Here is a 16270-nt window from a genome sequence, read left to right as displayed (position 1 = left end):
CTTTCTTTCTCTTCTCTGCCATTTTAATCCTTCTACCAATGACTCTACAGTGTCACTATTTCCATGTTCTCCTGGCAAAAAAGTAGGAATTGAAGGAGTACAGTAAAATGGTGGAGTTCACTGAGGGATCTAAAATTCCTTGTGTTCAAGGAAGACCAGTAGTATTAACGGGAAAATATTCATGAGGCACGTGACCTGGTCCTTAAGCAAAGAATGATAAGAATGTCAGAACTATTTCACTGGAACATTCAAATAATCTGGATTTGTGCCTTTTCCCTTTTGGAAGGTTTCTACCAAAAAGGATTGATAACTTTGCAAAGTTTTGGTATTTAAAGAGTTAAGCTGTAGGGACCTGGAAAATTCGTTAATGTAGAATAACATATATTCTGGCTTGGTGAACTCAGTTATTCCACAGTAGTGAATTTATTTATTTATTCATTTATCTATCTATCTATATCTATTTATCTATCATCTATTTATTTATTTATCACCTATCTATATCTATCTATCTATCTATCTATCTATCTATCTATCTATCTATCTATCTATCTATCTATCTATCATCTATCATCTGTCTATCATCTATCATCTATCTATCTATCTATCATCTGTTTATTCCTCACCCAAGGATGTTTTTTCCATTGAGTTTTAGAGAGAAAGGGAGGGAGGGAGGGAGGGAGGGAGGGAGGGAGGGAGGGAGGGAGGGAGGGAGGGAGAAACATTGATGTGAGAAGGAAAGAGACAACAATTGGTTGCTTCTTGCACAAGCCTCGACCAGGTGGGGATCAAAGCTGCAACCTTCACCTGAAATCAAACCTGTGACTGTTTGGTGGGAGGGCTGACACTATAACCACTGAGCACACTGGCCAGGGCTCCTCAGCAGTGAATTCAGAGGGCAGCATAATATAATTGAACAAATTGGAGATCGGGAAGAAAACATCTGGAATAAAGTATATGCTCTGTCCCTGGTGATTTCATCTTGTGGTGCTCTTCAATATGTTGTTTAACCTGTTTGGCTTCAGGTGACTTATGAAATTAGAGATTGGGCCATGGTATTGCAAAGTTGGTTTGTCTTGAATCAATAGCAGGAAAAAAGGGGGGTTATGACTAGCAAGTGCTCATAATTTATGGTCTTGGTAGCTATATATCAGTCATAAGAAACTCTGGTCATACTCAACAGGAATATGTTACACGGGGAACACCTTTCCTTAAGACTGTCCCAGTGATAAAAAGGTTGACAAGTGTTGGATAAGAAGACCTCTTATTTGTAATATTGGAAAATGTATTTTGATGATTCCCCATAATTAAAAAATTATGAAAACTTAAAAGGATACAAGAAATTGAACCAAAGTTTATCAAAGTTTTGTTGTTTTTTTGCTGAGGTTGATTTCTTTTAGACCCTATCCATTTAATCTTGTGCTATTTAACAGATTGGCTAGTGTCTTTCTGACAGTAGGACTTTATTTTAAAGGAATATGATTAAATCACTTTAGCAATTGATAGTTCAACAGCTGCAGATTTTCTATTTCAACCCTGTAATATAAAGATAGGAATATTGTTATATTTGTTTTATTTTTTATTTAAAAATGAAAATATTTAATTCTAGTGTATGGGAAATGAGTTTCATTATTAACTTTTAAAGCCTAATGTCACAATAAAAATTATGTGAAACGAAGAAATAAAATTTAAAATGAAGTTAATGGCAAATAAATATTCATACTTTTGCCCTGCCCTTTAACTGTTAGTAAAAATACATTACAAAAGGAAAAAAAAACACAATGCCAAACAAAAAACTTTTGTTTTCCTGATTAAAGTAATGGTATATTCCTAGTGGATTAAGGTCCCAGAGGAGAAGCATACAGAGATCTGCAGCAGATACATTTGTTTAATGCAACTCTCTTAGTGATGTGGAACTAGCAACTGTTGGGAGGAGAAAAAGCCTTTGAGATTTTCTGTTTTGTATGTTTAGAAGATGACATACTTACCTGTATATTTCATAAAAATAAAGTGCTTTGGATCAGGTACTTAATATTAAGTATTTATTTATAACTTGGTACTTCATTATTAATAATTTTCCATTAAAAATATTTGTCATTTATTTATACTTTTCTCTTTAATAGCGATTTACTTGATGATTACATTTAAAAAATGGAGGGATTTATAAAATTTTCTGATTGTGCAACTAAAATTAAATGTGTTTAGGGTGTTTGTGTTTTTGAATAATTGTGTATTTGAAAATATTCACAGCCCGGCCGGGCGTGGCTCAGTGGTTGAGCATCGACCTAGGATCCAGGTGATCGAGGTTCGATTCCTGGTCAGGGCACATGCCCGGGTTGCGGGCGCGATCAATGACTCTCTCATCATTGATGTTTCTATCTCCCTCTCCTTTCCTTTCTCTGAAATCAATAAAGATATATTAAAAAAAAAAAAAAAGAAAGAAAATATTCACAAATACACATAGAGTAAAGAAGATATGAAATCTCAGCTCCCTCAGGCCTTTGACTTAGGAAGAGAAATAGGAAAAAAGAAAGATGGAGTAGGAGAATTTTAAAAGAGGTTAGAGTTCATATTTGTCATTTCTTTTATATATTTGTTCTAAAACATGGTAAAAAATAAAACAAGACTAGATTTTGAAACATTTCTATATATGTACAGATAATAACTAGTATATTTATGTTTTAATAGAAAATATTTAGAGTTAAATTTTTCTAGATTGTACAGGAAATCAGAAGCCTTGATTCTGTACTTTCTCATTCACTCGTAACTTGATCATAGTCATGCTATTCACAGGTAGCTTTTATACTTATAGGTGGGGCATAAAACTTGCTACAGACCTGATTTAGAGGTACATCATGAGGATTAATTCATGTTGCACTGTTAAATTAAAAAATAGCCCCGCTGGTGTGGCTCAGGGGTTGAGCATCAACCTATGATCCAGGAGGTCCTGGTTCGATTCCCTGTCAGGGTACATGCCCGGGTTGCTCCTGGGACCCCAGCAGGGGGCGTGCAGGAGGCAGTCGATCAATGATTCTCTCTCATCACTGATGTTTCTATCTCTTTCCCTGTTCCTTCCTCTCTCTGAAATCAATAAAGACATATTTAAAAAAATATATATTAAAAAAATTAAAAAATAGCCCAAGAGAATTAATTAGTATATTTGTAACATGCTTTGGCAACTTTGGAGAAGAGGCTTTCTATAATCATATGCTGTCCTCCACAACATATCTTGGATTTATTCAACCTAAAGAAGATATTTCAGATTTTTACTTTGGTAACTGATTAAAAAGAATAAACTCATTTTCCAATGTCTGTTGGATTAAAAAAACATTCTATCCAATTAAAAAATTTTAGTTCTAGATAAATATTGTTTGAAAGCCTAGATATCTTTTAATACTTTCAGATTTAATTAGGAATAGGTACATTTTTAGAAATGTGGAGATAGGATTATTTAACTTAAAAGCTCTTCTGCTACAGTCCTTAGAAATGTTGGATGAAATGTTATAAACATCTTCTTGAAATGCATGTCTGGGCTCACAAAATAGCAAGGGAAATACCTAAGGGCAAAAAAAGAAGAGGGAACTGATTACAAAGATGTAAGCACATAAGTTTAATGTTGAGGCAGCCCTGAGGAGTTTATTAGCCTCTAACTAAAGCTTTAATGGCCACACTGGGATAGGAGATGGTGCCTTGGACTTGCATGAATTGGAACTGAGAAGTGTTTATAGAGCAAGACTCAAAGAGTTATACTCTCTATGAAAGGTAGACTAGGAAAAAAAATCCACGTTATGCAGGTTGAAGACAAGGAAGCTTATCTGTCTAAACTTGGGCTTGGGCTTGGGGTAGCAGGGGGAGGGAAGTCTTCCTGGAAGTACATAACTGTAGTTCATCTCTCACGAAGGTTTGGGACTTGAATTTAATACTTTATGAGCAAGCAGAAGGGAATTAAATAAATAGCTCATTAGACCCTCCCCCCCAAAACTTCAGATAAAACTACCAGATAAAGACTATAAAACAATAATTTGATTTATTAAAGACTTAATAGAAGGAATTAAAAATATGATAAATGGATAAGACATTTTCAAAAATACTAGGCAGATTTGGAAAACCACATAACGATTTCTAGAAATGAATAATATGGTTGTTGAAAAAATAATTTAAAAATTCAGTGGATATGGGAAATAGCTAAAGAGAAAATCAGTAAACTGATATATATGAGGAAATTATTGAGATTGTACCACTGAGAGATAAAGATAGAATATTTGAAAGAGAATGGTTTAAGATACAAGGAGAAAAGTTTGTTATGAATCGAATATGAGTTTCAGAAGATGAACAATAGAAAATGAGCAAGAGGCAATATTCAAAGAGAATATGCATGAAAACTTTCTACTTTTGATGAAAGGCTTTAAAATCTGGAAGTACAGTGAATCACAGGATAAATTAAAAGAAAAAATGAGCAGAGACGTTGTAAAAGAAGTGGCAAAGTTAAATATACCTTTTTCATTTCTTTACTTTTTAACTTTATATACACGGTGTCCCCCCAAAATGTATATGCACTTAACAGCTGATAGCTCAATTGATGTTTCTTTCTTTTCAGATTTAACCCATTGGAATTAATAATTATTCAAAGCGTGTATACATTTTTTGGGGGACACCATCTATCATCTATCTATCATCTATCTATCTATCTATCTATCTATCTATCTATCTATCTATCTATCTATCTATCTATCTACCTACCTACCTACCTATCTATCTATCATCAATCTATCATATCTATCTACCTACCTACCTACCTACTTACTTACATTTTAGGCACCATAATCAATATGAGCCAACAATATTTAAATGTGAGCCATGCCACGTTCAGACTTTTGCTCTTATTTACAAATATTTAAATTCAATACAACCTGAAATGTGTTTTGTTATATACCAAAAAAAAAAAGAAAAAGAAATTATACAACTCAGAGTAGTGTTTGTTTTAAATGATTACATTTACATTTAAACTAAATGGAACCACTTGTGGTGCTCAAGTTTTTATCATCTCTTCCAGAAATTATTTTACTATCATCTCTTCTATTTTTACCTGGCTTTGCTGAAATAACTTTATTTATATTGTTAATACTATTACAGATCCCCCCCCTTTGCCTGCCCTCACCCAGCCCTGTACCCCCTTCCCTCTGGCCATAACCACTGTTGTCTGCATCAGCGTGTTATGCATATATGTTCTTTGGCTTATCCCTTCACCTTCTTTTATCCAATCTCCCCACACTACCCTTTGACAGCTATCAGTCTGTTCCATGCATCCATGCTTCTGTTTCTATTTTGTTCATTAGATTTCACGTATAAATGAGATCATATGGGGCTTGTTTTTTACTGACTGGCTTATTTCACTTAGCATAATAATCTCCAAGTCCATCCATGTTGTTGCAAAAGGTAAGACTTCCTTCTTTTTTATGGCTGTGTGGTATTCTGTTGTGTAAATGTACCACTGTTTTTTATCCACTCATCTACTGATAGGCACTTGAGCTGTTTCCAGATCTTGGCTATTGTAAATAATACTGCTGTGAACATAAGGGTGCATATATTCTTTCTGATTGGTGTTTCAGGATTCTTAGGGTATATACCCAGAAGTGGGATTACTGTGTCAAACGGCAGTTCCATTTTTAATTTTTTGAGGAAACTCCATACTGTTTTCCATAGTGGCTGCACCAGTCTGCATTCCCACCAACAGTGCATTAGGGTTCCCTTTTCTCCAAATCCTTGCTAGCACTTGTTTGTTGATTTATTGATGGTAGCCATTCTGGCAGGTGAGAGGTGATATCTCTTTGTAGTTTTAATTTGCATTTTTTTTTTAATTTAAATTTTAAAAAACCTTTATTGTTGAAAGTATTACAGATGTCCCCTTTTTTCCCCCCATTGATCCCCTCCACCCTGTATCCACCCCACCCCCAGGCCTTCTCCATACCAATGTCTTTGTCCATGGGTTATGCTTATAAACATATAAGTTCTTTGGTTAGTCTCTCCCCACCCACTCCCCCATCCCCACCTTCCCTCTGAGATCCCTTAGTCTGTTCCATGCTTCTATATCTCTGGATCTATTTTGTTCATCAGTTTATTTTGCTTATTACATTCCACATATGAGTGAGATCATGTGGTACTTGTCTTTCTCTTGACTGGCTTATTTCGCTTAGCATAATACTCTCCAGTTCCCTCCATGGTGTCCCAAAGGATAAGAGATCCTTCTTTTTTATAGCTGCATAGTATTCCATGGTGTGAATGTACCGCAGCTTTTTTATTCACTCATCTACTGATGGGCACTTGGGCTGTTTCCAGATCTTAGCTATTGTAAGTTGTGCTGCTATGAACATAGAGGTGCATAAGTTCTCTGTGATTGATGTTTCGAGTTTCTTAGGATATAATTCTAGAAGTGGGATCACTGGGTCAAATGGAGTTCAATTGTTAATTTTTTGAGGAAACTCCATACTGTTTTCCATAGTGGCTGCACCAGTCTGCATTCCCACCAGCAGTGTACTAGGATTCCCTTTTCTCCACAGCCATTCTGACAAGTGTGAAGTGATACCTCATTGTGGTTTTCATTTGCATCTCTCTGATGATTAGTGACTCTGAGTATTTTTTCATATGTCTCTTGGCGATCTGTATGTCTTCTTTGGAGAAGTGTCTATTTAGGTCTTTTGCCCATTTTTTAATTGGATTGTTTGTCTTTCTTTTGTTAAATTGTATGAGTTCCTTATATATTTTGGATATTAGCCCTTTATCAGATGTGTCATTGGCAAATATGTTCTCCCATAGAGTGGGCTCCCTTTTCGGTTTGTTGATGGTTTCTTTTGCTATGCAGAAGCTTTTTAGTTTGATGTAGTCCTGTTTGTTTATTTTTTCCTTTGTTTCTCTTGCCCTAGGAGTTGCATCAGCAAACATATTGCTACGAGAGATGTCTGAGATTTTGCTGCCTACATTTTCTGGGATTTTTATGGTTTCATGACTTACATTTAAGTCTTTTATCCATTTTAAGTTTATTTTTGTGTATGATGTAAGTTGGTGGCCTAGTTTCATTTTTTTGCATGTATCTGTCCAATTTCCCCACACCATTTATTGATGAGACTGTCTTTACTCCATTGTATGTTCTTGCCTCCTTTGTCAAATATTAATTAACCATAATGGTGTGGGTGGATTTCTGGGATCTCTGTTCTGTTCCACTGATCTATGTGTCTGTTCTTGTGCCAGTACCAGGCTGTTTTGATTACAGTGGCTTTGTAGTATAACTTGATATCTGGTATTGTGATCCCTCCAACCCTGTTCTTTCTCAAAATTGCCGTGGCTATTTGGGGTGTTTTTTGGTTCCATATAAATTTTCGAAGTGTTTGTTCTAGATCTGTGAAATATGCTATTGGTATTTTAATAGGGATTGCATTGAATTTATAGATTGCTTTGGGTAGTATGGACATTTTAATGATATTAATTCTTCCAATCCATGAACACAGTATATTCTTCCACTTGTTTATATATTTCTCTATCTTTTTGCAACATCCTATAGTTTTCTGAGTACAGGTCTTTTACTTTCTTGGTTAAGTTTATTATTAAGTATCTAAATTTTTTTTGTTGCAGTAGTAAATGGGATTTAATTTGCCTCTTGATGACTGGTGACGTTGAACATTTTTTCATATGTCTATTGGCCATCTGTATGTCCTCTTTGGAGAAGTGTCTATTTAGGTCCTTTGCCCATTTTTAATTGAGTTGTAAAAGTTCTTTATATATTTTGGAAATTAACTCCTTACCAGATGTATCATTGGTGACTATGCTCTCCCATACAATGGGTTCCATTTTCATTTTGTTGATTTTTTTTTTTTTTTTGCTGTGCAGAAGCTTTTTAGTTTGATGTACTCCCATTTGTTTATTTTTTGCTGTGTTTCTATTGCTGCTTTCAAGTTCTCTGTTATCTTTAAACAATTTAACTGTGATATGTTTAAGTGTGAATCTCTTTTCTTTATCCTATTTGAGGTTCATTGAGCTTCCTTGATCTATAGGTTAATTTTTTTCGTCAAATTTTGAAAGCTTTGATCATTTCTTCAAATGTTTTTCTGCCTCTTTATTTTTCCTTCTGATGCTCCCATTCCATTCCATGTATTTTCAGTTACATCATGTTGTCCCACAGGTCCCTGTCTTTTCATTTTCTGCAATTTTTTTGTCTGTTCTTTAAAATGGATAATTTTTACTAATCAATTTTTAAGTTCACTGATTTTTTCTTTGTCATTTTGAATATTTTGTTGAATCCCTGTAGTGAAATTTTTTATTTCAGTGATTATAGTTTTCCATTCCAGAATGTTCTTTTTATTGTTAATGTAAAAAAAAGTCTATTTGTTGAAATTCCCTACTGCTGAGTCATTGTTGTCATTCTTTCCTTTTATTCTTTAAGCATGGTTCTCTTTCATTCTTTAAACATATTTATAATAACTGCTTTGATGTCTTCGTCTGCTAAATCTATTACTTGGGGACCCTGAAAGAGTCTGTTGCCTGCTTTTTTCTTTCCTTATCATGAGTCACATTTTTCTGGTTTTTTTTTGTATGTTTTATAATTTTTTGATAATTGTACAGTTTAGATAATATATTGTAGCAACTGTGGATTCTGATTGCATCCTCTCTGCCTCTAAAGCTTGTCATTGCTAATTTTTGTTTAATACCTTGCCCAGAATAAATCTGTGAAGTCAGTTTGTCCTGTGGCACATGGGAACAAATATCTCTGCTCTATTTATTATCATTGTTTTTATTTTTAAGGATGGCTTCCCAGTGGTCACACTTTATGTCAGCCAATGACTGGTCAAAAATTGTGCTCAAATACATAGAGCTAGTAAGTCTTTTGCTTTCCTGCTGACAGATCTGTGTGTAGATTGGGGAATACATTCAAAGTTCATATTATTTTCAAGTTTGTCTCAGTTTTTATGTTCCCCTGAGACTTATTGTGTCTCTAGCCAGGAATGTGTGGATAGTTTGGGATCTCTCTAGTCTCTGCTACATATGCATGCACTCTCTGTTCAGCCAGAAATACACTGAATGTTTATCAAGCCTATCTATGGCCGTCTCTCATCCAGATCTCTGTTAAATCCCCTGCTAATCTATTAAATCCCGTCTGCTTGTTTCTTGCCCTCATGGGGATTATAATCTCACATTCACTTCATAGCTTCAGAATTTCCCTTTGTACTTCTGGGCACAGGTTTTCTGCTCTTTACTCAGAATGAACTCAGCCCTCTCTCTCAGCGAAGCTGCTAGTTTTCATGGCCTGTTCCACCATCAGAGAACTACCACACTGACTTAACTGATAGGGTAGGAAGAGTAATGGGAGCTGGCTAAGGAAACAGTGCTGTAGACTTTTGCTATTTTCAAGTTCAGTAGATTTTCATGAACAAGTATTTTTCAGTTTATTGTATGCCTTTGGCCAACTTCCAATAATTTGAAGTGATTGTGTTTTTTTTAAAATCCTCTCCCGAGGATATGTTGACATTGATTTTTAGAGAAGAAGGGAGAGGGAGAGAGAGAGAGACATCAATGTGAGAGAGACATCAGTCGGTTTCCTCCCGCAGGACCGACTGGGGATTGAGCGCGCAACCTGATTCGGTGCCCTCACCAGGAACTGAATCTGCAACCCTTTGGTGCACAGGATGATGTTCCAACCAACTGAGCCACACTGGCCAGGGCTGAGGTGATTGTGTATACAGGTTTTTTCCCCAGCTTTAATTTTGCTTTTGCCGAGAGGATTTGCCAAACTCCTCATTCCATCATGCTGGTAGCTTCTTTTGCTTCCTTTTGGTGTTTTTTGAAATGTTTATTTATGTGGTTTTTCATACAGAGACATACAAACTATTGCATAAAAAGCATATTATTTTAAAGTCCATTTTAAATTTATTTTTAAGATGCTACATTTTAGTTCATTTAATGAAGATTATAATTAAACAAAATTTTAATCTTTCCATTGTTAAAGATTTCAAGTTCCACCTATAAAGACAGGAATGAGGAATACAGAAGACAGTTCACACATCTACCTGATACAGAGAAGCTGATAGCAGGTAAGAAAAGCAGAAAGTTGCAGAAAACCACTTTACTACCTCATTTTACCTGAATTTATTACATTATTCATGTAATCTTTCAGGTAGATTTTTTTGGAAACAGATATTAAGGGAAAAATTTAGTCATCTTTCTTATAAGAGTGTTTTATTTTTAATATAAGTTTAATATAGATACTTTACAATCATAATATAGAACTATGTTTTAGTTTTAGTATATATTTTTATTTAAACGATTTATTCATAGAAATTTCTCAGATTTCTGATACTGTAGGGCAGTTGTCAATACAATGTAACTGAATTTCTAGATAGCTAAGTACTTTAAAAGCCCAGTATTTAAAAATCATAATAATGAATTAAAACAACTTTTAAGAACATTTAAAAGTAATACATTCTCATGATAAGCTGTTCAAACACTACAAGAGGGCATATAGTGAAAAGTGAGTGGCCCTTCCAATGAAGATCACTCCAACATTCTTCCTGGATAATAACCACTTTTAGTAATTTCTCATGTATATTTTCAGAAATTTTCTGTTTATATTTCAAGGGGAATATACATATGTTCCTAAGAGAACTTAAAGGGGAGCACACTGTACTTACTGTGTGAATCTTGTTTAGAGCTCTTTCTATTAGCACTGCTTATGGATCTGCTTCATTCTTTTAATGGTTGCTTAATATATTGAATGAATTTTGTACCATAATTTATTTAACAAATCCTCTATTGATGGACATTTTGATTGTTTCCTGTCTTTTACTATTTCCACTAATGTTATATTGAATCTTCTTGTACATTTGTTTTATCACACATGTGCACACATTATAGGATAAATTCCATGAAGTGGAATTGTGGCGCAAAGGTAATGAGCGTTTAAAATGTTTACTCTTGCAAAGTTATCCTCCAAAAGAATTGTCCAGTTTTTATTCTCATCAACAGTGTTTGGAAGTACCTGTTTTGCCATACCTGAGCAACTTGGCTTTAGCAAAATTTGGTAGCTAGAAATGGTACATAATCATTGTTTAAATATGCATTTCTTTAATTAGGGAGGAGGTTGAGGATCTATTTATATGTGTATAAACCATTTGTATTTCTTTTTCTGTGAAGCTTTCTCTTCATAAACTTTGCTTATTTTACTGGTGGTTATTTGTCTTTTTCTTAATTTGAAGTAGCTTGTTAGATGTTTAAAAAAATTAGGTATTTTCCATGTGTGTTCCAAATGTTTCTTGCCAGTTTGTCACTTGAAATCAAATACTTTTCATGGAAACCTTTATAAGTGTATCATTGCTTTATTGAGAGAAGTTAATCTGATGACACAGTGATGTATAAAACACTAAAGCTTTACAGAAGAGAATAAAGAAAGTATTCAATCATTGGGGAATCCTACCACCTATAGATAATTTTGGTTTATATTTTGTGGATAGCTTTGTAGATATTTTTCCACTGTATATATTTGCTTTTCATGTAGAAAATCTCAGATAACCTTATTAAATTTCAGGTAATCTACATTTAATGAGTAAGGCTAGTAAGGTCACAGGATTGAAAATTAATTGAAGGTAAAAGAATCATATTAATATATACTGACAATGAACAATTGGAATTTGAATTTTACAAATACCATTTACATGCAGAACCTCCCAATAATGAAGTACTTAGGTATAAATCTAACAATTGTTCAGGCTCTCTATGCTGACAACTATAAAACATTGACAAAAGAAGATCCATTAAATGTTTATAGACTGGAAGACTCAATATTGTTAAGAGCTCAGTTCCCTCAAATGAAAATCCCAGCGAGCGTTTTCATAGATATTAACAAGCTGATTCTAAAATTTATATGAAAAAGAAAAAAAAAAGAATTAGAATAGTCAAACAATTCTGAAAAAGAGGAACAAAGCTGGAGGATACATACTAGTTGATTTCAAGACATTATGAAGCTAGTGTAATCAAGACAGTATGAGATTTGCCATAGGATAGATACTTAGATTAATGGAGCAGAAAGAAAAACCCACATAAAAATTCATACAAATATTGTGAACTGATTTTTGACAAAGGTGCACATTCAGTGGAGAATAGTCTTTTCAATGAATGGTGCAAGATGGTTATTTTGCTTTTAAAAAGCTTCACACACATCTCAAAGGAGCTGAGAAGTATTTACAAGTTTTCTAAAGAAAATGCTTTAAGACAAGGACATGGGTCCTTTTTCCTTTTTGCACCAGGGAAAATTCATTTTTTTCTTTTTCAATCTGTATTTACCCTTATAGTCTACTCAGGTAAAAAGAAAACAAAATAACATGAAAAATGTAAAATATAAAACATGAGAATGGTTATCTTTTGTAATTTAAATACTAAATCTGAAAACAATACTAAAAATGTTGTTCCAAGGTCTTTTTAAAGCAATGTTCGTGTTATTGGGCTCCCAAAAATGATTGCTGCTAGGAAAGAATACTTTTGGATATGTAGTTTGTGAATGATTATTTTAAAAACACATTCACTTTTTTAATTTTTTTATTGGGGTGACAATGATTAGCAAGGTTATACAGGTTTCAGCTACAGAATTCAAAGACTATGACTCCATCGGGACTTGAACCCAGAACCTTTGAATTAGAAGGGCAGTACGCTAAACAGATTCTTTTAATTCACTGTCATCTCTCTTATGGATAGATATGCCTACGTTCTTTGGTAAAACTAAATAGTGCATCTTGTTTATTTAATAGGTGCATACTACTTACTGTGCAAGCTTACTCTAGAAATATATGGGTCCCCATTGGTATTCCCATAACACTTTGTACATATTTCCACTATATCCATTGTTATATTATAGTTATTAAAATAATCTTTGTGTTGGAGCCATTCTATTTTGCTGAAATTGATCATATATTAGTAAGTTGGTGTAACACACTTATCAAATTGACCTCTGTTGCTTGTAGAATTTACTTAATTTTATTCTAACTTTCTAGTAACCAGTTATAAAGTTATAAAATCCATAAAATGATTTTTGATAAACATTACTTTCTTATTCCATTTTATATGAATCAGATTGTTAACATGACTCAAATCAGGTAGAATATTGCTTTCTACCTGAAATGCTGATAATTACGTGTTTGTTTAGCAGTAGGAAAATTGGGAGCAAAAAAAAGTAAAATTTCTTTGCTTTTAAAAATGTTGATCATTTCTTGCACAGGATATATTGCTAGAAAGGTATTTTATAAAAATTAAATTTGATTGAGGTACAAGTTTATTAAATAAAATACACCTGTTTTGGGGAAACCATTTTTAAAACCACTGAAAAATATGTCAATCTATATTAAATGATCTTCATTTAAAATAATCCAGTTGGTTACGGTAGGTTTGAACATAGTCAATGTAAAGTAATGCAGTGGTCCTCATAGTGGGGTCCACAGACCTGCAATGCTGGCATCACCTGGGGGCTTCTTTACATGCAAACTCTTCATCCCAGCCCAGTCATTTAATCAGAAACTCTGGGGGAGGGGCCTAGCAATCTGTGTTTTAATAAGTCTGCTATTTCTGATGTGAAAATTGAGAAGCATTAAACTAATAAAATGTTTCAGTGGTTTAGATAAAAATTTCAGGACATTTCAAGGTGACCTTTAGCCCAATCGCTGTTTTTTGAGATGCCTGCCAGTAAATGAGTAACTTAATCTGCTTAATTATTTGCTAGGGTTTTTTGTTTGGTGGCATCTCAGTTTTGTTTCGCTGAAGGAAGCATTTTGAAAGAGTGCATTACTTTGCTCAATTTTCAGTATTTGCTTAGACTTTTAATAACTAAATTTAAATATTTTGAGGTTTATAACCTCCACAGCTGTTTGCTAAAATTGCTAATCACTGGATATATAGCTTTAAAATCTATCAGTTTAACTAAATTTCTTCACAGCAGCCCTTTATATCTTGTATTGTTGATAATTTAGCAATACTATTTACATTAGCCAAAGAGACAGATCTTAATCTTAGAAGCATGGTATTAACTTGTTATATAGGCAGTATTTACCAGAGCAGTCTTGATTTTGCTGGATTTTAGTGCTGAGGTGGAGAGGATCAACTTTAAAACAAACTAATACACACACACAATTTTTGCAGTTATTATCCTTGTTCGCTTCATCACCAGTGCCCCATCAGTATTACCTCTTAATATCTTTGAATCTAACTACTTTTTTCTCTTAATACTTTTACCTCCTGGTCTGAGCCACCATCAGTTTTCCCCTGGATTTCCAACTGATTTACCTAAACCAATTCTCACAGTGTGAATAAAGTGGTCTTTAATAAGATACAACTGATCACATCCCTTCCACTTAAAAATCATCAATGGCTTTTCATCATTTCCACAGCTTACTATGGCCTGAGACACCTTACATGATGTCACTTCTCTAGGCCAGAGATCAATCTTTGTATGCTTGCTTAAATGGGCCGTGTTTCTTTCTACCACGGGGCCTTTGCACATGGTCCCTCATGGTCCAGCTGACCCTTTATTGATCTTTGGATCTCAGTTTAAAGATTACTTTTTCTGGAAAACTTTTCCTGATATAGTTTCTCCCTGCCCCATCCCCCATACCTATGTATCCCTTGTTATATTCTCTCACAACTTTCTCTACACTTTGATCATTATATAAATTTATTTGTTTATTGTATGCCTTCCCCTCTAGACTGTGTTCCATGAGGGCAGGGTCCTCTTCTGGTAACCCAGTGTATGTGCACAAAGAATACGAACGAATGAATGAACGAATGAACTAGTGAACGAAGAGTGACGATTTTCCGTGTATTAAAGTAGTATAAGATTTATTAAGTTGACATATTTTTGTGACTAAGCTGTTCCTTATTTTTGTGTATGTAGATTATGCTTGTGCTCTTCAGAGAGACATTTTGCTTCAGGGACGACTATACCTTTCAGAAAACTGGCTATGTTTCCATAGCAACATCTTTAGATGGGAAACTACAGTAAGATATATTTTGATTTGATTTGGTGATACACATAATTGCACAGATAAAAATGTATACAGTCCCCCTAAAAGCAATGTATTTTAGATTCTAAAGTAAATTTGTATGTATTTGTATATACTTGTATATATGTAAACACAGTACATGTGTTGTAGAAGCATGCAATGTATCTTTCTTAATATATTGAGCTCCATTTGTACATGTGTAATACAGTCGGAGAAAGATTCCAGAGTGAAAAAATCTTGAGTATACATCCTTTTGACTGCCAAAATCATGTCTTACCACATTCTGAAGTGTGTGTGTGTTTTAATGTAGAACATAAGCACCCACATGCCTTTTCACACTTTATCCTAATGTTAGAGATAGGAGTTGATGAGGGAAATTATTGAAAGGAAGAATGTCTGACTGCTTACCCTATTTTCTCAGAGAAAGCAAGCATGTAATTAATATTAACTCCTTTAGGTTTTTCTAGTTGGATTAGATTGATGTAATGCTTGGTATTTTGTGTTATATGTATTATGAAAAAAAATCCATTTTTCAGTTTTTCATTCTTTTGTATGTTTAGATTTCTATTGCTTTAAAGAATATAACCTTCATGACCAAGGAGAAAACTGCTCGACTCATCCCAAATGCTATCCAGATTGCTACAGAGGGTGAAAAGGTGAAAAACTTTTCTGTCTTTGCCTTATTACGTAATGTGGAGAAAATCTGCCTCATACTGATCATCAGTGTTGAGAATGTAAGCAGTTCTTGGAGTTAGGAATATCTAATCTAGATGCACTGAATTTCATGCTAGATTTCTGTATTCTTAAATACTTATTGATGATTAAATGACTGCTAACTTTTTTTGTACATTTGTAACATTTTGTAACATTTATAGTTTAAAGAGAACTTTCTCACTCTTTATCATTTCTTCATTATAAGAAGTAGATAGGATATTAGCAAAACATCCTTATTATTTCTAATGCCTTAGTAATTCTATAATTGTTTTTTATGCACAGTAGCAACCAATAAAAACAGATGATTCCGGTGAACAGAGGTTTGGGTAGCATGCAAGTAAACACATATTCATTATAATATTTTTTAAGATGGCAGTTATCTTTAACTGCCATCATTTTTATTATCCACCTATAATATCTGCCATTTCTTAGTGGAAATATATAAGGAATCTCTCTATGTCCACCTGGAAAATTGATTAGGGCTCTGTGTGTGACAGTAGGTCAAATATTACGTATGCAGTCCTATTTGGAAG

The 16270-nt window shown here is 33.9% G+C and overlaps 1 protein-coding gene across 1 annotated transcript in view; it reads left to right on the top strand.

Annotated features, from left to right (window-relative positions):
* GRAMD1C (GRAM domain containing 1C) overlaps window positions 1-16270 on the top strand; it is a 70981-nt gene that overhangs the window by 5911 nt on the left and 48800 nt on the right. The window contains exons 3-5 of the mRNA XM_081138787.1: window positions 9992-10076; window positions 14915-15018; window positions 15584-15679. Coding sequence (XP_080994913.1) covers window positions 9992-10076; window positions 14915-15018; window positions 15584-15679 — 285 coding nt within the window. The remainder of the gene's footprint in view (window positions 1-9991; window positions 10077-14914; window positions 15019-15583; window positions 15680-16270) is intronic.

Source organism: Miniopterus schreibersii (assembly GCF_964146895.1).
Source record: "Miniopterus schreibersii genome assembly, chromosome: 5".
Lineage (NCBI taxonomy): Eukaryota > Metazoa > Chordata > Mammalia > Chiroptera > Miniopteridae > Miniopterus > Miniopterus schreibersii.
Note: the sequence above shows the minus strand (reverse complement) of the source record. Positions and strands in the feature narration are given on the sequence as shown.